General features: G+C 36.2%; 2 protein-coding genes across 3 annotated transcripts in view; one reads left to right on the top strand and one right to left on the bottom strand.

Moving 5' to 3' along the window:
• SLC2A12 (solute carrier family 2 member 12) overlaps positions 1–2,529 on the top strand; it is a gene marked incomplete at both ends in the record, with an annotated part of 62,039 nt that extends 59,510 nt beyond the window's left edge. The window contains one exon of the mRNA XM_080700127.1: positions 2,376–2,529. Coding sequence (XP_080556253.1) covers positions 2,376–2,529 — 154 coding nt within the window. The remainder of the gene's footprint in view (positions 1–2,375) is intronic.
• Positions 2,530–6,637: 4,108 nt separating this feature from the next.
• Positions 6,638–21,788, bottom strand: part of LOC308266301 (TATA box-binding protein-like 1) — a gene marked incomplete at both ends in the record, with an annotated part of 32,185 nt that continues 17,034 nt past the window's right edge. Inside the window, 6 exons of one of the 2 annotated variants that reach the window (XM_080700466.1) lie at positions 6,638–6,717; positions 8,984–9,078; positions 9,171–9,274; positions 10,892–10,955; positions 11,120–11,202; positions 12,822–12,894. In XM_080700466.1, the coding sequence (XP_080556592.1) occupies positions 6,638–6,717; positions 8,984–9,078; positions 9,171–9,274; positions 10,892–10,955; positions 11,120–11,202; positions 12,822–12,894 (499 nt within the window). Of the gene's footprint in view, positions 6,718–8,983; positions 9,079–9,170; positions 9,275–10,891; positions 10,956–11,119; positions 11,203–12,821; positions 12,957–21,788 lie in introns of those variants that run through there. The other variant, XM_080700467.1, reaches the window with a different exon arrangement.

Genomic DNA, 21,788 nt, shown 5'->3' with positions numbered 1-21,788 from the left:
TGAGAAACTGGATAGATGAGAGAAGGCCAGGCTTCAGGGTACAGGAGTTAACAGCTCTGTTTTGGTTATGCTACCTTGGAGAGTTCATTAGACATCAATTGGCGTCACAGATACACGACCAATAGGCAGTTGGGTATGGACGTCAAATTCTGCACTCTATGGGCTGAGCTCAGATGTGGAAGGCATCAGCTTGGCAGTGGCCTCTAAGTCACAGAAACAGATGAGCTCATCTGTCCTGGAAAGGAGACCAGTGAGGCTGGGAGAGAGCTTGGAAGACACAGGACCACTGGAGCCACGTTCTAGGATGAGAGACTGGGAGGACATAGGCTTCTCAGGGGCAATCTCAGTGGAGTGGACAGGAGCCGACAGAAGAATCTGGAGGAGAGAGTGGGAGCAAAGACATCACTACAGTGTGCCCCCTGAAGAAGTCTTGCTGCAAAGGGGGCAAATGACCACACCCTCCACTGTCCTACCAATCCCCTGCTCCACTCACAAGCAGCCTGGAACCACTCCCTCTGTAAGCATGCTTTCTCAAACACCTTGCATTTCAATGCTCTGGGCGCTCCAGGAACTGGACGGCACTGAGTATCCATCACCCAGGCTCTCTTTTACTCCCCAAGATTCTATGGACAGCCAAACTGCTCCTTTGCATATCCTCTTCTCCCTTCTTTACCCTCCCCTCCATCATTCAGGCAAAAGACTCTAATTAAACCCAACTTTTAGCTTATTTTTACCCCTGTATTCTGAGGAGCAAAATGTGGCTGCTGAAGACATATAAAGCCTGGTATGGTGGTGCACACCCGTATTCCCAGTAGTTAGGAGGCTGAGGCAGGAGGACTGCAGGTTCTCGGCCAGCTTCAGCAGCTTAGTGAATCCCTCCACAAAGTAGTAAGAACCTGTTTCTAAATAAAAAATAAAAAAGGGGTGGGAGTGTAGCTCTGAGGTAGAATGCCTTTGGGTTCAATCCTCAGTACTACCCCCCCCCCTCACACACACACACCCAAAGGAAATAGAAAACATTACAACTCTGCTGACTGGTCCTGTTTAGAATCTATGAAAGTAAGTCTTGACTAGGTTTTTTGGAATGTTTCACAACCATCCACAATTCCTGGTGCCTTGACTTTCCGATTTTGTGAGATTACTTCATATCCATACTCTCTCGGGCCTCCAGCAGTGCCTCCATCTTCTCTGCCAGTGAATTTCCAGCACACTGAGAAAACAGACCACGTCACCCTCTGAGGTCTCCTAACCTACTCAACCTATGCCCCTGCACGGTGCTGAGGGGAGCCCGGCACTTGCTCTGCGCCATCAATTTCTCCTTCTGTGGGTTTATCATAACACACAAGACATTGTTTCCCATCCTAAAAGCAGCTCCCTAGGCTTTGAATCTCCTCCCAGGCATCAAACCATTTTCCTGCTCCCACCTTTTAGTTCTGACATTCTTCACAGGGTTCCTACCCCAACTTCCTTCCAGTTTCTGACCACTCGTAACTGCTTTAGAGAAAAGCCAGCTGTGAGATAATCCCTTCCCTTCTTCTTCCCTTTCTGTTTACTTTTCTCAGTAAGCATTTTTACCACCTTACATGATTTGCCACATGCTTGTCTCCCTTGTGGAAAGCAGTTTTTATCTACCCCATTCATAGCACTTACCATGCACAGTCACCTGATTAAAGTGGTTAAATTATAGATATATAAAAAGGGAGAGTAAGGGTGGCCTCCCTTTTTTTTGGTGGTGGTGGGGATTCAACTCAAGGGGAATTCTACCTCTAAGCTATACCCTCAACCTTTTTTGTTATTTTGAAGTAGGGTCTCACCAAAGTTGCTGAGGCTGGCCTTAACCAGCAATCCTCCTATCTCAGCCTTCCAAGTACCAGGACTATAAGGGTGTGCTATCTTGTCCAGTGCCCCCTTCTTTTTCATATAAAAATAAAATACTATAGCATATTTTATGCTGATAAAATAATCCAGTAGAAATAATTAATGAAGGAGGAGATAATATAGAAGGAAGAATTTATAGATATGTTTAGGCATATTGGTGAAATCTGAGAAAGAAAAGGAGATAGGATTTGGGATAAAATCTCCACTAGTTCTCTGTATTGTTACCCTCAGAATCCCAGCCTACAGAGAGGACTGCTGTGACTGTGTTCTGAGAAAACACCCCACCGAACCCTTTACAATGAGATTGTGACCAAAGTTCTATGGTACATACTAAATTTCACGATACATAAACACTTTACAATAAGAACATATTTTGCATGCTAAAACAACTAAAACATTAAGACCCCAGGGTGATTTTAAAAATAATAGCATACATATTTTTTCCAAGTACTATAAACTAAGACTGACATTTTCATTAGTGCCTCTTTCCCTTTCAGGAACTATGTGAAAAACAACATTTGTTTTATGAGTCATCGCAAAGAAGAATTAGTGCCAACACAGCTTCAAAAAAGAAAACCTCAAGAGCAGCTTCTGGAGTGTAAAAAGCTGTATGGAAGGGGACAACGAAGGCAGCTTTCTCCAGAGCTCTAATGTCAGGTCCCTAGACATGGCGACACGGGATAAGCACGGTGACAGGGGGTCTTTGTACCCATGCTTGCTTGCCATTCCCATATCTTTGGTGTCATTGAGCTATTCTCAAGGGGACACCCTGAAACTGTAAAGACAGACAACCTTTAATCCTCTCTTCTCCAAAAGGAAATTCAAAAGGTAGATGAGGTACAAGGTCCTAAACAAACTCTTTTTTATTCTGAGCAAGATATCAAGTTAAAAAACAATACTGGCTGGATCAGTCTTTCTCCCTTTTCACAGAGCAGCCTTTGAGAGACTAAGTCTTGGTGACGAGATTGACCTTTGCCGCAGGCAGTGTGCGCATGGAGGCCAGTCTCAGCTTTATTATTCAGACACACAAGTGCTCTGGACATGAGCTTACATTTTTTTGCCTACAAAGACACTACTTGCATGGGGTCTTGTGTAAAATGAACCAGGACACATAATGTGGACAATTTAGTTGCACATATGTTCTAAATTAGGATCAGGATCCTGGCTAAGATTTTGGTGATAATTCCTAATTAGAGTTCTAGAAATCTAAAACTTACATAGCTTATTTTGTGAATTAAGTACAACTTAATGCAAAATATATTACTTTTATGAATTTCTGTTAATATTGCCAAGTATTAAAAGGAGTTCTTTAATACTTGATGTTAAGCATTTTTCCATCTTTATTTTTTCTAAATGATCATAAAGAATGAATTAAAAATCTTAGGATCTTATTTATTTAGAAGTAACTGTTAGTAAAACATCAGAAAAAAAGTCAGGCCACTCAGTTATTTATCAAACTCTCTAGGCAATTAGGTTTAAGTTATTAGGTCAAACCTATAAAAATTCCCTCCTTGGAAGGCTTTCTTGATAACTTACAGCAACCCACTGTTTTCCTGCAATTTCCCCCATTCCTCAGGAATATCTCTACCTCAGGTTATGGCAAACAGGCTGTAATCAATGCTGACCTTCAGATGAATGCAGATTTAACAAATAATATTCAGATAACAGGGCAATTCCGTGTGTTCTCTGTGATGAAACAAAGACAGCCAACCAGACCTGCAAATTAGGTTTTTACACACAGAATGATCTGGTCTGTGTCCTAGTTGAACTTTAAAGACTTGATAAGGCACTTTACCAAGAGAATTTGGATACAAGGAAAGAAAATTGAACCACTCAAGTAGAAACCCATTAGATTACTAGTATGAGCTATGAAGACACACTCCAAACCATTTTAAAGCATATAGTTTGATTTGAAAATTAATTTTTAAAAATACGATTAATCTCAAGAAAATAGAATGCCAAGAGGCAGAGTACCTAATAATTTATTTTGGAATTCTCCTATTGCTGGGCCTTAATAAATTGTTCCAGTTTGATATAAAGTGCATGATCTACTACACTCCCTTATATAAAAGTGGAAAGACTATAAATTTGTGTAAGCAATAGTAAAATGGTACTCTCAGAGACTCAAGAGAGTGACTCAAAGTCCTGGTTCTGAAATGACAGCATCATCTAAATTAAAGTTGGCAGGGAGACCTGAGATCTTGATTCTGTTGCGGTACATTTCATAAGCAAGTTAGAGCATGCACTGCTTTTGTTTGTTTTGGAAAGAGAAGGGAAAGTGTGTCTGTGGAAGATCAATTTAATTTAACATGAATCTGGTAGAACAGTATGCCGAGACTTTTTTTAAACAACCAAGGCAGGTTACCATATGCATTTTTTTTTTTTTTTTTTTTTGCCAACCATCACAGGTTTTAAGATATTCAACAAAATTGTTCTATACTTCAAGTTCAAGCACCACATACACTTTAACTATTTCTTGGTTTGGCCACTCATTGTAAATGGGCAGAAAATAAATCCAGGTGGCATATTTTAATGGCTTTAATTTCAGTATCAAACATTCTCTTATATTCTTTTATCATAGTGAGGCTGTTAAACAATTTTATCTTCAATTTTTACCCAATACCCCCACACACCAAATAAAGCTTTTTGTTTTACAAAAATAAGAAAGGGGAGTACTTATCATTTGTAAGTATATATTCACAGCTTTTATTTATTAAAAAAACAAATTTACAGTACTTGTGGAAAGTAAGAAGAGGACATCAGACACACTGGCTTCTTCCCAGCTTCACTACAGTGCCCCGTGGGGCTCACACCGCAGCAAGAATCCAGGCTTGGCCAGGCTTCTTTCCCCATCAGATACAGCACTTCCACGAGCTGCCAGGCTTTTGAGTCATTCGAACACTGAAAATGTTACATCACCTGAATCTGCACCTTAGCTATGTAATTATTTTCCCCTATTCTATATTTCTTATTTTTTGGTGAACACTGCAAAACTGGTATTCACTTATTACTGTTTATTAAAACTAAGTGTGAAAATTTCAAATTATTTTAAAACAGTCTGCCTGTAACTCTTATAACTATTCTCTGTAGCTATCCTAATTTGGAAATGAAGCAAATAAATGGAAATTAAAAAAGGAATAAAGTCTAAATGTCACATTGGAATCTCTCCCCTAATGTTGAGGAAGTGATTGGCAGGGTAGGGAAGGCTTTGAGAAGAAAGATAAACAGGAAACAGTATGTGCTGTTCAATGCAGTGCATAAGCAAGGTTTTCAAGATTTTATAATATGGTATGGAAAATGCATTAAACCAGGAGGTTCAGATGCTGCAAGTTTAACAAACACTTCAAAATATTTTGGTAATTCAGATTTTCATGGGAGACTGTTGGAATATAGTCTCTAGAAAGTTTTTACTGAGAGGCTATTTTGATTCTCTCTACATCTACATGGCCCTATCTCTAGGTAGAAATCCCTACTGATGAAACTAAACTCCTAAACACAGTAGTAGCGTACAACTCCTTGATCCTGCACTACCATTCCAGGACTCACGGGCGAGCCAGAGCACACTGCTTCATAAGTGCTTATTGACCACAACTTTAAGAATAGTAATCCCATATACGAAACACTCACTCTTCAGCTCTGTTAAATAAGACACAACAAGGGAAAAGACATATTTTGTATAATGGCTTTCAAGTTCAAGGTGAACTATATTATAATTATATTGTGGCACAGAGGCAGCTTGTGGGCACTTCTTGTGAAAACTGCATGATGCTATCAACTCCTGACAAGAAATAAGACTTAGTTGGTGTGACCTCGAGCACCAACCTAAGTTTAATGAGTCAAGAACCTCAATCACTTCCCTACAACTCTAATGGAGTCTCTTCAGAATAACAAAGGTACATGGCAGGTGCAGCCCATCACAGCTTCTCTCATCTAATGGGTAAGAGGATTTTTCTTTTTAAACTACAATTTCCTAACTTTTAAAAAGTATTTAACATTTTCTATCATATTAAATTAGCAACATAAAACATTATCCTTCATCTATAAAGTTAGTTCCCTAGAGTGTACCCATATTTTTATTTCTAAGCTGCAAGAAAAAAATTCCTATTTAATATTTGGTAACAGAGCATGAAAAGATGCTATATACATGTTTTATATACAGACATATATATGTACAAAATGCACTTCAAAAAGAAGCCAACACACTTTAGCCAAAGTCTAATCTTGCATAGATTAAAAAAAATTATGAATACAATTTTTGTTAAAATAGAAAACAGGGAATAAAAGTTACAGAATGGATATGAAGAGAGATCTTTTCCAAACGTTTATTTGTGCACATTCAATTGAAAAAGATAACTTTTACAGGTTCTTTGGTGCCCATTTTCAGCATACAAAAATGTAAAAGACTATTCACAAATAAAACACATCAGCTCAAACTGGAAAAAATAACAATGACAATAATAAAACAATTTAAGGTAGTGCACATTGTGACAGCTCTGTTTATGGGGACATGAGAATTACTGCGAAAATAAATAGAATGTCCTTTTGTAAAAGCAGCAATGTCATGTCTTGTAAACTTCCTTTTTATATTACAGCAAAGTTTGAAATAAAACCCAAAGGGACTGGAGCTTACACTGTCGTCGTGAGTGAATACAAGAGTCTATTTCCTCAATTTCTGTTGGTCCAGTTTTTCTTTTGAGTCCAATGTGCAGCAGGCTTTAAAAGGTGCTCAGTTAGAGTTTCTAACCAATGAAGTGATGAATTATAAAATTTCTTTCCTGCTTTCAAACACAAACGGGTATATCTGTTCCACAGCAGTGGCCACAGCCTTTACATTGGGCCCTGTGACAAACATATGAGGGGAAGGGTAAGAAGGGCTGAGAAAGAAAACGTGCTTCCAGAGTTAAAAAAGTCATCAGAGCCAGATGATCAAATCCATTATTCAAAAGGAAACTACACTTAACATAATCATACACATAATCATAATAAGAACCAAAAAATATAGATTTTCTTTCTGGACAATTAAGGAATATCTAAAACACAAATAATGTTACTTGTTTTAGGACATCAGTAATGAAATCAGGGTATATTTTAAAAGTATATCATGATGGGGAATAGAAAGCACCATAACATGCACAGCCAAGAATAACAACAGGATGAGGCACCATTATCCTTTTGGTCACTGTTGTCTGGCTATTGATTAGAATACAGCTGTGGCCTGTATTCTAATCAACTGACCATTTACTTCTATTGAAAAGCCATGAAAACATGCGAGTCTTCTCACTGTGAACTAAGGAAACACTGCCCTGTTTCTCCAGGCCTTCTGACTTCCTTACCCCCACGTACACATGGTGTAGTGCTTTCCTCAGTATGTGTTCACTGAATTGTTAACCTTTCATAGGAGACTAGATGTACATTTATAATGCGTAATAATTAACAAGGTCAAGTGTCTTCAATTTATAATTACTTTAACTGTCTATCAGCTGAATAAATGCAGATTTTTTAATGTATGCTTTGTTTTATACTTAGCAAGGCCTTATCAACAGACTTTAAGGCCTCTCAGGCCAGGCTCCAAGTGTAGAAATAGAGTTGAAAGAAGGGAACAAATAAGACTTGTTCCCACTACCTTACTTTTACAATTCAGGTAGATCCTAGCAACTGGCTTTAAAAGTTCCCAAGGAAGATGGGAAAATTCATGGGATGAGTCAAAACTAAAGCTTATTTGTTGGGGGTCTCAAGGCATCTAAGTTCTAAGAACTGAAAAAATAAAAAGCAAAAATTCAAGGACACTAAAGAAATTTCCCTTCTCTCAGTTTTGCCTAATGTTGCACCTGACTCCCAAGCAATGCTTCTAAACAATTTATAATTACAGTACCTTTAAAAATATCCTGCATGCCCATGGTACTCTTTGACATGTATGCCTAGTCTTCTGAAACCACCCTTTCTAAACACTTAGATTCAAAAGATGTAACAAAACTAATGTATAACAAGTAAGTGCCAATTATATTTGAATATTTTGCATACATATATACTTTTGGCAGTACTGGGGTTGGAACCCATGGCCATTTTACCTCAGAGCTATGTCCCAGACCTATTTTTTAGTTTTTATTTTGAAGCAGGGTGTCACTGAGTTGCAAAGAGCCTCATTAAGTACCCAAGGCTGTTCGCAAACCTGGATCCTGTCTCAGCCTCCCAAGTACTGGGATTATAAGCGTGTGCCACCATGCCTGGCTCTTTTGGGTACTCTAAATGAAAGATATCAAAAATTTAGCAACTAGCCAGGCATGGTGGCACACACTTGTGGTCTCAGTACTTGGGAGGTTGAGACAGGAAGTTGTCACAGGTTCGCGGCCAGCCTCAACTACTTAGTAAGGCACTCCAACTTGGAGAGACCCTATTTCAAAATAAAAAATATAAGATTAGTCTGGGGGTGGGGCTCAGAGGTAGAATGCCCCTGGGTTCAATCCCTAGCACCCCCCAAAAATATAAATAAAAATAAAAAATAAAAATAAAAAACTTCTATTATGAAAATATATACTAAAACTTTTTTTTTTAGAATATTCTTAATAGCTCCAAACTGAAAACATGCCAAACACCTGTGGAGAATACAATCACATACTGGGTACTATCTAACAATGAGAATGAATGTTCTACATAAAACAATATAGGTAAATCTCACTAATAAAAACAAAACAATTTCAGAACTTGAAAGGCTGAGACAGGAGGATTACAGGTTTGAGGTCAGCCTCGGGAATTCAGCAAGACCCCTTTTCAAAATAAAAAATCAAATAGGTCCAGGAGTATATCTCAGAAGTAGAATCCCTCTGGATTCAGCCTCCAGTACAAAAAGAAATAAAGGGGGGGGGGGACAAGAAAGACCCCAAAGAGTACTGTAGGTATAAGATGTACAATTAGTACAAAAGTAGATGAAACTAATCTCTAGTGCTAAAAGTCAGAATATATACTGCCCTTAAGAGCAGCCATAGTGTTTCACTGAAAGGAGCATCATTTTCATCATCATATCGAACATCATTTTCATCTAGGTCTGGATGTCTCTAATATCACTCAGTCCATAACTGACAAGTTTGGTTTTAACATCATAAATTACCTGTTACTGTGATACTTCCTGTTGAAAAAATCTGTAACGTAGCTCTTAGTGACTTTATCCGATAGCACACAGCAGGGTGAAGTTCAGGTTCATAACTATATAAAAAGTGTCACAATTAATATAAATATTTATAGCCTGCCTGGAAGTTTCAAATTTGGTAAGTTATCTTGACTCTGTAAAACCTTACCTGGCATGAGGTCTATTGTTCTTTGTGAATTCTGGCAAACGTATTTCAAAGGGCATGTTACAAACTGCCAAAACGTTAACAACCTTAAAATCTGTAAATATTACCTTCAGGAGAAAAGTAAAGCTCAATGAAATATTTTGGAACAACAAAAAAAATCTGCTCATAATGACAATCATTATTAAGTTTCAATTCTTAAAAAAACAAGATCATACAAGATAAAATAAAAATATCTTAAGTATGGATTCTATATTATTGAGAATTAAAAGCTATGATTCAATAAAAGAAAAAAGCTAAAAACTTCATTGAACTCACACTAAAACCTGAGATACTTGCATGTTTAAAAAGTACATTTTACTTTATGTATAATTTTATTACTTTAAATGAGATATTTAAGACTATCGAGAAAGGGGCAAGAATAGTAAAGACAAATATTAGAGTCCTCCTTCTTTTAAAAGAATCAAAATGAAACCATTTTCATTCTTCTTATTTATTTTGGTACAGGGGATTGAACCCAGGGTTGCTCTACCTCTGAGCTATATCCCCAGCCCAATCTTAGTGTTTTGAAACAAGGTCTCACTATGTTGCTGAGCTTGACCTCAGACCTGCAACCCTCCTGTTTCGCCTCCCAAATACTGGGATTATAGACATGTGCCACCAACACCTGGCTAAGTTGTCCTTTTATAAAGTCAGTAAATGCAGAAAGTGTACACTGGGCTCTAAAGGTCACATATTTTTCTCTAATTCATTAAGGTGAAATTACTTTCCAATGACTTTAGTAGAAGTTTATTTTCCTTTTGGGGACAGAGTGATAAAACTGCCTTAAACTAACTATTCTTACTTTCAACATTTCTGTTGTATTCTAAGAAAAGCAGCTCCATGGCTGAAAATGTTCTCTTAACAGTAGTGACTTAAACCATTCCTACCAACATCTTGAATTGTTACATCTTATTTTTCCCAATGTTCCTTCTAAAACCACAATTCTGGATGCACACTGTCCTCCAACTCAGTACTTGCACAAAGCAGTAGATAGCCAAAAAAGTGTGCAGGGACACCAGTGTCACGTCATGGCTATACCTCCAGGCTCCCTCTACTGCCACTCTCCTCAAGCACCAACAACCCCAGGACAGAAACTTAACTCCCCAAAGAGCCTGGCTTGGTCCACCTCTTCCAGGACTGTAGCTCACCTTTCTCTTTCACTCACTCATCATTTGCAAATGACCTGCCAGGGCCATAATATGTCATTTTATTCAATGCTCTGTCTGTAAAATATATGTGGCAAAGCTGACATGTCAGCCAGTGACAGCTGCTTTACACATGTGGCAGCCTGCCACCCAGAGTGCCCATGTCAATTCTCCTGGCATTCTTAAACTGAGCAAAAAGTATTTATTATTGATGAGAAGTAAAAAAAAAAATATGTATGTATGTGTATGTATATATATATATATATATATATATATTTGAAAGGGTAATTAACTTATAAGGGAACAAGTCTTTTTTATAGGAAAGGAATTTAGAGAAAAGCTAGGATTTTTTACAAATACCCACATAATCAAGATTTGCTACTAAGTTTTTACACTGAAGAGCACTCATTATAAAAACTTAGAAAAAGTTCAGTCATATGAACAATTCCTATTGTGATTTTTTTAGTCTATCAAATTAATGTTTTTAATTTTACAAAAATAAACCCCTGATATTTGCAGTGCAGTTTTTGAAAATGTTACCTGAAAACCTAGTTTCTGCAGACTGCGGGCTAACCGTCTGGCACCAAATTTAGCTTCTTCTTCGCTATATTTTAAAATAAAAAAAGAAGACTATCAGTTAAAAAAAATATATATCTTATACTGAGAAATAAAACATTACACATGATTTTGTTTTTCAGTCTAAGAAAACAGCCTTTCCATTGGGAAAAAACAGTAAAAATACAAATGAAAAAAACAAGTAACACTTACCTTGTTGCTCCAGTGCAAATAATTTTTCCTGAGGACCAAATTGTAGCTGTAATTCTAGGTTTTCTGAGCTTCATTAATACTTTCTGGAAAAAAATAAATCTGATTACCCAGTGAGCATTAATTTTCATATATGGTTCTATTTTATATGGCCATATTAATATCCAAGCACTACTCCAAGCTTATCCATGGTTAGAATTGTTCTTCAAATCAATATTCTAAAACCAAGTCCAATACTGAATACAAAAACATAATTAATGCCAAAGGTCTTTAAAAAAAAAAAAAAAAAACAGAAAAGCCGGGTGTGGTGGCGCATGCTTGTAATCCCAGCGGTTGGGAGGCTGAGACAGGAGGATCACACAGGTTCGAAGCCAGCCTCGGCTACTTAGTGAGGCTCTCAGCAACTTAGTGAAACCCTGTTTCCAAATAAAATAGAAAATAGGTCTGGGAGGATAGCCTGGTGGTAGAAAGCCCCTGGGTTCCACTCCCAGTACTACCATAAAAACAAAACAAAACAAAAAACAAAAACAGATAGGTCTATATAAATCTCTCACTGCATACACTCCTTGGGATCATGGGGTCAATAAACTCTTGAGTACCTAAATACTTCAACTCTCATTCTGCTTTACTCACATCACTGGAATTCCCATGGATCTCTATACATACCAAACTTGCTCACAAATCAAAAACTGCAAGCAGCTATTACATACATCTGGAATAGTCTCCCTTCAATAGTCTCAATTCGTTCAGGTCTCGAACCAGGTTGTCACTTAACACCTATCCCCTCTGCCATTCTCTAATTTCTAGCCCCATTTTATTTTGCTTCATGGTAATCATTACTACGTTGTATTGTATCTTAGAGGTGAGATGTCTATTACATACTCAAAGTTCTACATGGAAATCTCTCTTTTATAGGAGAAATGTTGGAGTTTGAAATGTTATCGGAGATTCCTTTTACATGAAAGGCATTTAAAGTTAGCTACAAAGCCAGTATAAATAGGTCAAGAATTAAGCTCCAAAAAAGATGTGAATTTAAATATTCATTACAACTTTTTATTCATAGGAAATCTTCATTATATGCACATTATGTGTAAGAAAGAGATAAAAACTTACTGGACAAAATAACATGTAAATGAATTGGGCATTTCTCTTATAAAATTTTTTATTACATTATGAATTATTTCCTTTCTTCATCACTTGCCATATTCGATAGCTAAAACACTAGTAAATCCAGGGAACCTTAAAAATTTGCCAACATCAAGATGATGTTTGAATTAGAATTATCATAAAATTTAATATATAAGTGATTGAGAGACATTGGTCTGAATTTATACTGCCTTTGCCTCTCAGCCCAGCTTACCCATCAACTCAGATTGTTGTCAGTATGATGACAACATACTACAAAAATTTTATTAGGGCATCACTCGGATACAATTACATTTAGGTACACACAAAGTATTAAGGTCCCTTTCTTTGGTTCAATGATATCGAGAGAACAAAAGCATGCCTCTGTAATCACTGAGTTCTTTGCTAAGAGTCAAGACATAGGCAATTTCCAAAACCTGCCACCTCTATGACACAATCAAGCACACCATGTGCATGGTAAGGTGCTCATAAGCTATCTACAGAATAAACATACTTCATATCATTCAAAGCAGTATAAAATAAGACTATGCAGTATACATACCAAAATTCAGATACTTACCCCAACATCACGCTTATAAATCACATTTGCTCCCTCCAAAGCAATCTTCCTTAAGTTCAAATGGCATCTTGTTCTAAAAACACAGACTACGTTTGTAATTAGAATGTCCAATGCAACATCACTGTCTGCATCCATTGGGGTAGTTTAAAAATGTAGCTTCCCACCACAAAGATCACATCCTGAAAAAATCAAACAAAATAAAGTCATTAAACTCATATGTTCTGCCAATTTATTTTTCACAAATAATCTTGAAATTAAAATTTCAGAAATCTGTAATTATTTTTCAAACATTATGAGAATTAAATTATGTCCCTTCTTGCTACTAAAAATGTCAGTTAAAAAATACCATGTTATATAATATTCTTCAAAATCTAGGCTTAATATTAATTTCATTCCTCAATAAGTAATCTTTACATGCCAAGAATGTGCCAGACTTCTCTCCTGCTACTTGCCTTTAAAACCACTATGTTCCAGGTGTGCCAGTTACGGCAAGTCCCCAAACCATGTTCAGGGGCTAAGCTTTGTAGTCCCCATGTCCAGCCATTATGGTATTAAAACCACCTCACACAACTTGCTGTGGCTATATATAGAGGTTGGCCTACTTTCTCTATTTGGGGCAGAGTAATTGATTTTATTTCAATTTAAAGCAGAATTATTAATTTAATAAACTTTTTCATTTAGTAGCTGTTCTTTCATTATTCACTCCCTGAATACTCCTACATACTGAGGAGGATATTAGAGGTAAAAAAAAAAAAAAAAAAAAAAAAGAATCAAGGCAAGGTTTTTGTCCTCAAAGGGCTCATGTACTTGTGTGTACAGGGGAGAGTTCTAACAAATAGTTGCACATAATATGATTTCTATTAAGATCAGAATCTCCCCATATATATTTTTCAAGATTCCTATAATAAAAGCATCTATATAAACAAACAGCAAGCCCTATTTTTTACTAAGCATGTGACTATAACCAGTTAAAAAATTCTCTTTGGGCTTTCACATCTTAAGCTATGACAATCTGGCTTACCTTCCTACCCCCAATCCCAAATGAGAAATAGTTAATAATGTACTATGATTACTTAAGATTCCCTGCAGTCACAATATAAAAAACTAGTGTTTTGTATAAGGTTTCAAGTTATTATATGACAACAATATGCCAAGAGTCCAAATGAAAATTCCCTAATTTGTGTTATTAGAAACAAAGGCAGAAAAATTAGGGAACAGGAGAATGGGAGAGAAAGTGTAATGAAGTTGTGGTATAATTGGTACATAAAATTGAATACTATATAGTCTTACATGTTCCCTTTAGTTTGCATATAACTTTGTTTTTCTGAGCCACTTCAAGTCATTACTCCATAGTGCAAGAGTGGCCCAATGGGGACTGTGCCTCACTGTTCTCATCTGCAACACAGAACAGACAGTGCCTACCAGAGTGGTGTTGTGAGCAGTATATAAATATGACAGGGCTGGGGGTATAGCTCAGTGGTAAAATGCTTGCCTAAAAGCCCAAGGCCCTGATTTGAATCCCTACTACCACAAAAAACTAATTTTTAAAAATTATAATGTATCAAAGTATGTAGTACATATATCTGGTAAATAAAAACACAATAAATGGCACTGGTTATTGATGAAATAAGTTCAAACCAACAGGCAATGAGAAGTTTCTTAGAGTCACTTTCTAAGATTACTATAGCCCAGTTATTAAGACATCTGGCCAAAACCATTTTCTACTATTTTCTTACAAAAAAGCATGAGGTAACTGTGAGGCACAGGCTCCAGGGTACATACTCCAGCATCCAATCTACTCTTCCTTCATAATGACCAGAACCCAGCTGTCCAGTTGTGTACACTGTGACAGAAATAAACTGCTATCGTTTTCAGGCTCCCTGGCAACAGGTACAGCCAAGTGACCACAGACAATGTTCTGGTTAATAAAACATAAAATAAAATGGTTACTGTTTTCTGGGATGTCTGCTTAAAAAGACAGATGAAGCCAGCAAGGACTCCTTTGCCTTTCTGCCCTTGCTGCCTGGAGTTTTGACATGGGAGTTGAAGCTGAGGTAGGCATTGGGGACATGAGGCAATCGAGTGAGAGAGAAGCCTGGGTCCTTACTAATCCCTGCACTTAATTTTAGGTCTCACCAATGTAAGAGAAAAGTCAATTTCCCTTATGTTGAGTTTCTGTTATATGCAGCCCAACCTAGTCTTAACTGCTACACATCTCTGGAGGATATGCTACAAAAATCAAATTCTTAGGGATAAACTTTGTATAAAGAAAACATATCAAATTTGCTGCTTAATGACAGATTTTAAAAAATCAAACAGGTTAAAAGAAAGTGACTCAAATTTACTATTTTTATAAGCTACTAAATTGCCTGAGAGGACAATACGAGAACAATACATAGGATAAAAATAATTCAAGAAAGAAAAGGTAAATAAGCTTTGAAATTAATTCAAAATTGACCCTGCTCTCTAAATCTTAGTAACTAAATTTCTCAAAATGAGGCCATGGAAATAGTTTATCCTAAATTGCTAAGTGTTCATATTTTAGATAAGTAATCTATCTGTCAAGCAGGCTCAGAAAATAATACTTCTTTAATGAAAAGTTTACATAATTGAAAGATACAATGAGAAAAGCAGTATTTTTAAAAGAGCTCTACATGAAAGAACTTACTTTTATTATGATGTTAAAAAAGACTGATCTGCAATCTTGCAATCTTATATATAAGAATAGTATTGAATATAAAAGATTCGTGCGCGTGCGTGCGTGCGTGTTTGTGTGTGTGTGTGTTACTGTGGATTAAACCCAGGGTCATTCTACTGCTTTTTATTTAAGACAGGGTCTCGCTAAGTTGCTGAGGCTGGCCATGAACTGTGGTCCTCCTATCTCAGTCTCCTACTGAGATTACAAACATGTGCCATCATATTCAGTTCAGAATTCAATTCTTACAGTGAAACATATACCCTTTTAAAATAGAATAACTAGAATGGCAATCCAGTAAAACAGACAAATTTTAAGCATCTGAGGGCCTATTATATATCTTCTAGTTTAAGTGCAAATAATGCATCAGTGGGTAAAAAAGGTTTACATGAGCCAGGCTTGGTGGCGCATATCTGTAATGCCAGTACTTGGGAGTCTGAGATAGGAGGACTGCAGATTCAAAGCCAGCCTCAGTATCTTAGTAAGGCCCCATTTCAAAACTAAACAGCAACAGCAAAAACAAAAACAGGGCTGGAGATGTAGTTCAGAGGTAAAATGTCCCTGGATTCAATTCCTAGTACCACAAAAACAAACAACAAAAATTCTAGGAGTATTAATAGTTTAAAGTGCCTATGTTATTCCTGATTCCACACACAGAAAACTTTGATTAAATTAAGAACAAGCTGCTACAGGAAAGAAATATTCCAAATTGCTCCTGACTTTTATGCTACCTACAAGTAAACATTTGGATCAATTATTTCCCCTACTAAATTCTAAGTTTCCTAAGGTCAAATGCAATGTTGTAAAGGTCAATAAATGCCCGTGGTTCAACACTGTATTTTGCAAAGAGTAATGTTTAATAGTAACTGGTTAATGAATGCTATAAAGTCCAACATTTCCATCCCATATCTATAGTTAAACTTCTCATATACCTAGAATTTAAAGTATTTCTTTTTATTCTTAGTCATGGAAAAAAATTTGTAAGCAAGACTGAAATATTACTCTCAAAAACACCTATTTTCTTTCTCTTTTGTACATTATAACTACACATAATAGTAGGATTTGCTGTTACATATTTGTACATAAACATAATATAATTTGGTCAATTTCACCCCCCCCCCAGTAATTCTCCTTTCCTTCTCTTCCTCCCTCCCCCGTCTCTCTTCGAGTTTCATGAGATCCCTCCACTCCTTTTTTTTCTCTCTAGCTTCCATCTATGAAAAGAACATATGACTCTTGACTTTCTGAGACTGGCTGATCTCACTTAGCATAACAGTCTCTAGTTCCAACAATTTTCCTACAAATGACATAATTTTGTTCATTAAGATTGAATAAAATGCTATTGTGTGTATATACCACTTTATCTATTTATCTACTGATGGACACCTAGCTTGGCTCCATGACTTGGCTGCTGTGATTTGCCTTGATATAAACTGAGATATGCATGTATTGCTATAAAATGCTAACTTTTATTCTTTGGAATAAATAAATACCAAGGCATGGCATACTTAGGTCATACAACAGTTCCATTTCTAATCTTTTGAGAAATCTCCACAGATTCCCAATGGTTGTACTAATTTATAATCTCACCAATCATATGTAATTGTTCCTTTCCCACCCACACCCTTGCCAGCATATTATTTGTATAGATGACTGCCATTATAACTCGGTGCAGTTTTATCTGTATTTCCCTGGTTGCTAATAATGTTAAGCATTTCTTTCATATATTTGTTGGCCACTTGTATTTCTTCTTTTGAGAAGTCTGTTTTATTCATTACCCATTTATTGGTCATTTGCTTCTTGATGTTAAATTTAATCCTCTGACAGAAGGGTAGCTGGCAAAGATTTTCTCCTTTTTTGTAGACTATCTCTTCATGCGCATCTTTTCCTTTGCTGTACAGAAGGCTTTAAATTTGATGCCATCCCATTTACTAATTCTCGGTATTGTTTTTGAGCTTTTGAAGATGTACGGAAGATGTCGTCTGCACCTGTATGTTGGAAGTGTTGATACTATGATTTTTTTAAGTGAAGCTTCTGGTTAATTCCTATGTCTTTCATCCTTTTTAATTGACTTTTGTGCAGGGTAAGAGACAGAGATCTAGCTTCGTTTTTCTACATATGGACATCCAGTTTTCCCAGCACCATCTTTCTTTATTCCAATGTGTGTTTGTAGCACCTTTGTCAAGGATCATCACAGATGACTGTAATTGTGTGAGTCTGTCTCTGTGTCTCTTCCATTGCTCTATGTGTCTGTTTTTATGTCAGTGCCATGTTGTTTATGTTACTATAGTTCTGCAGCATAATTTAAAATTGGGTATTGTAATGTCTACACCATTTCTCTTTCCTTCTTTCCTCCTTCCCTCCCTCTCCTCCTCCTGGCTAGTCTGGGTCATTTGTTCTTACATGTTAATTTTAGGCTTGTTTTTCTTAGTTCTGTGAATAATGTCACTAGTGTTCTGTTGGGGATTGCATCGAATCTGTAGGTCACTTTTGGTAATATGGCCATTTGGGGACTATTAACTCTTGTCTATTCATGAACCTGGGAGGTCTTTCCTTTTCTAGTATCTTTTTTCCATTTCTTTCCTCGGTGTTGTATGATTTTCATTGTAAAGGTCTTTCACCTCTTTGGCTAGAATGACTCCTAGATATTTTATATTTGAAGTTATTGTCTGTAGAACTGTCTCCCGAATTTCTTTTTTAACAGACCCATTATTAGTATATAATAAAGTTATTGATTTTTGCATGCTAATTTTATAAACTTTATTAAATTTATTAGCTCTAGAAGTTGTTTGCTGGAGCTTTTTAGGTCTTCTAAGAATAATATTATATCATCTGACTTCTTCCTTTCCTAATTATGTTCCTTTTATTTCTTTTCTTGCCTACAAAGCCACATATTTTCATTAAAATATGAGTCTTTTACTGCCCTACAAGTCTTATAAGACTATACATTAAAATGCATATGCAATAAACACAATTACATTTCATGTTTCTTACTAGTTTGTGTAGCTCTAAGAAAAATGTGTTTAAAAACTCCACCAAAAATACAGTATTTGAAAGTGACAAACTCACAATGCTGTTAAGTCTGATAATTAACACTATTGCATGAAATATACAAAAGGGCCAAAGAATATTACAATGAACGTATATGTACCTACCATTCAGCTTCAAAATTCAATATCACAACTGATGCCTCCTCTGCCATGCACTTCTCCCAAATCACACCCTTATTTCTGTCCTAAAATCTCTACTATAGATCACTTTACTCTCAATTTTTAACCTCCACTCTCAATTTTTATCATTCTCATACAATTCTCTTAAATTTATTACATAAACATTATGTCCCAAACCCAATTAGATCATGTTTTTAAAAAATACATTGATGGATTTCGCTAATACTTCAGTTAGGACTGCCACATCTATGTTTAAAAGTAGAATTACAGCCGGCGTGGTGGTGCATGCTTGTAATCCCCGCGCTTGGGAGGCTGAGACAGGAGGATCGCGCAGGTTCGAAGCCAGCCTCAGCTGGCCTAAGAGACCCTGTTTCCAAATAAAATATAAAATAGGTCTGGGAGTGTAGCCTGGAGGTAGAAGGCCCCTGGGTTCCATCCCCAGTACCACCAAAAAATAAAAATAAACATAAAAGTAGAATTACCCTATAATCTTTTATTGTGCTGTCTCCTATCTACTTTGAGTATGAAGGGTTATCCATTAAACAAGTTAGGGTGGTTTCTTTTCTTTTAATTCTCTGGAAGACAGTTTAGAAGAACTTACTTGAAAATTATGTAGGTCTGTTTTTTATTTGGTCGGGGTGTGTGTGTGTGTGTGTGTTTGTGTGTGTGTGTTACTGGGGACTGAATTCAGGGGCATTCTACCTCTGAGCTACATTCCCAGCTCTATTTTTTATTTGGAAACAGGGTCTAAGTTGCAGAGGGCCTAAGTTGCTGAAGATGACTGCAACCTGTGTCACTGGTTTCAGTCTCCCAAATACTGAGGTTACAAGTGCATGCCACTATGCCTGGCTTGTTTGATAGATTTCTTTTCTTTTTTTTTTTTATGGTTTTTTCTGGGGTGGTAGTACTGGGGGCAGAACCCAGGGGCTTTTGAGACCTCCGGGTTATATTCCCAGACCTATTTTATACTTTTTATTTATTTTTTTGTGGGTCTGGGGATGGAACCCAGGGGCATTTGACCTCTGGACTACACCCCCTGCCCTATCTTTTATTCTTTATTTTGAAACCGGGTCTCACTGAGTTGCAGAGGGCCTCACTAAGTAGCTGAGGCTGTCCACGAACCACGATCCTCAGGTCTCAGCCTCCCGAATGCTGGGATTACAAGTGTGCGCCACCACGCCTGGCTATTTTATACTTATTTGGAAACAGGGTCTAGTTGCTGACAGCCTCACTAAGTAGCTGAGGCTGGCTTTGAACCTGTACGATCCTCCTGTCTCATCCTCCCAAGAGGTGGGATTACAAGCGTGCGCCACCACACCCGGCTTGTGTGGTAGATTTCTAAGAGACAAATTAATGTCTTCTATTTGATCTTGAGTTAGTTTTGATAAATTACATTTTTCTAGGATATTTTCCACTTTTTATATTTTTTAAGTTCTGGACCTGTAAGTCTTCATCATTTTCTTAAAAATCATTAAAAATCTCTATTGTAATACAGTAACTCCTTTTTAAATTATCAATTATCCATGCTTTTTGTTCCCACTGAATCTTGCTAAAAGGTTTTCCACTTTGATAAATTTCTCCAAAGAACAAAACTCAGCAGTTGAATATCTCTATTAAATTCTTTGCCAATGTTTACCATTTCTTTCCTTCTATATATTTATCCTATTCTTCATCTAACTTCATATATTAGAAAATATTTAAAATTAAGATTTTAGCTTTAAGCCTTTTCTCTTTTTTTTATATGAACATTTAAGGCCATTATAATCCAGTGCTTACGTGTGACTACAATTGGATATACAATGTTTTCCGTATCCTTTGATTCCAAAATTATATAAACTTCTATGGTCTATATTAGTAAATAACGAACGGTGTTGGCAAAGGTATGAATAAACCAGCAATCTCTTATAACTTATTACAAAAAACTTTCTATGAAAGACAATCTGGCAGTGGATATTCAAATAACTTAAAAATGTGCATATACATTGTGAAACTGCAACAAAGCCTGGTAAGCATATATCTTAAATAATTCAACCAAAAAATTATATACAAGATTACGCACAAAAATTTTATAATCAATACTACATGTCTATCTAAAGGGAACTGTTCAGTAAAATACAATAGTCTCATGAAATATACTACTAAATATATTTTATAAAGTATAAGATTACAGAAATTTAGACAGGTCCATATTGTTAGAGTAAAAAAAAAAATCACACAAGTCTGATGGGTTCATTTTGGTTACTATAAATAGGCATATACTATATACTTATACCTACCAAAATATTAACACTTATTCTACTCAGAAAATTGGCACATCAAGGGGACTTTTTTCCTATTTTTTTGGTAGAGTCTAGATTTAAAAAACAAAAACAAATGCATATTAGGTTTACTATAAGAAAAACTAGTTATTTTCATTTCAATATAAATATAAATAACAATAATTTGCTCATGGCCTAATATTTAGACTTGGTTTCTTTGTAATTCAATGAGACCCAGTTTCACAAATAAAAAATAGGGCTGGGGGTATAGTTCAGAGTCAGAATGTCCCAGGGTACCCCCCCCACACACACAAACAGACTTGGTTTGATCAAGTGTTTTGTCCTTTTTATAAGTGAATACCTACTATGAATTTAGTTTGCCAAATATTTCCTTCTACTAAAAGCAAAGTTCAAAACTATAACTTTTCTACCTTTAAGAAAGGTCATATTTCTAACTTTCTATGAAAATGTATCATAGAAGTTTTAACAGTTTCTTTCTTGATGATTTTACAAAGAAACCATAGTCTATATTTTAGGTCCACTGACTTTTGAATGACATTCCAAAACATTACCGGAGCAAAGATGACAAATTTCAACCCTAAATTATCACCTGGAAAAGACCGCCACCTCCTGGTTCATAACACAAACTTCATCAAAGATTGACGTTGAAACTTACCACACCAAGAAAGAGATTTAAGCTGAAAGGCCACAATACAGTGTCATTTAAAAAAAAAAAAAATGAAAGAAATGAAAAATCTTAAAATATAACTGAAATCCAAAATATTAAAACTAAATAAAACTGATTCTAAAGATAAGTAGAATCTCGCTACTTTAAGTGTACTCA

This window comes from Muscardinus avellanarius (genome assembly GCF_963383645.1).
Source record: "Muscardinus avellanarius genome assembly, chromosome: 8".
In the NCBI taxonomy this organism is placed as follows: domain Eukaryota; kingdom Metazoa; phylum Chordata; class Mammalia; order Rodentia; family Gliridae; genus Muscardinus; species Muscardinus avellanarius.
This window is presented reverse-complemented; position numbering and strand designations above follow the sequence as displayed.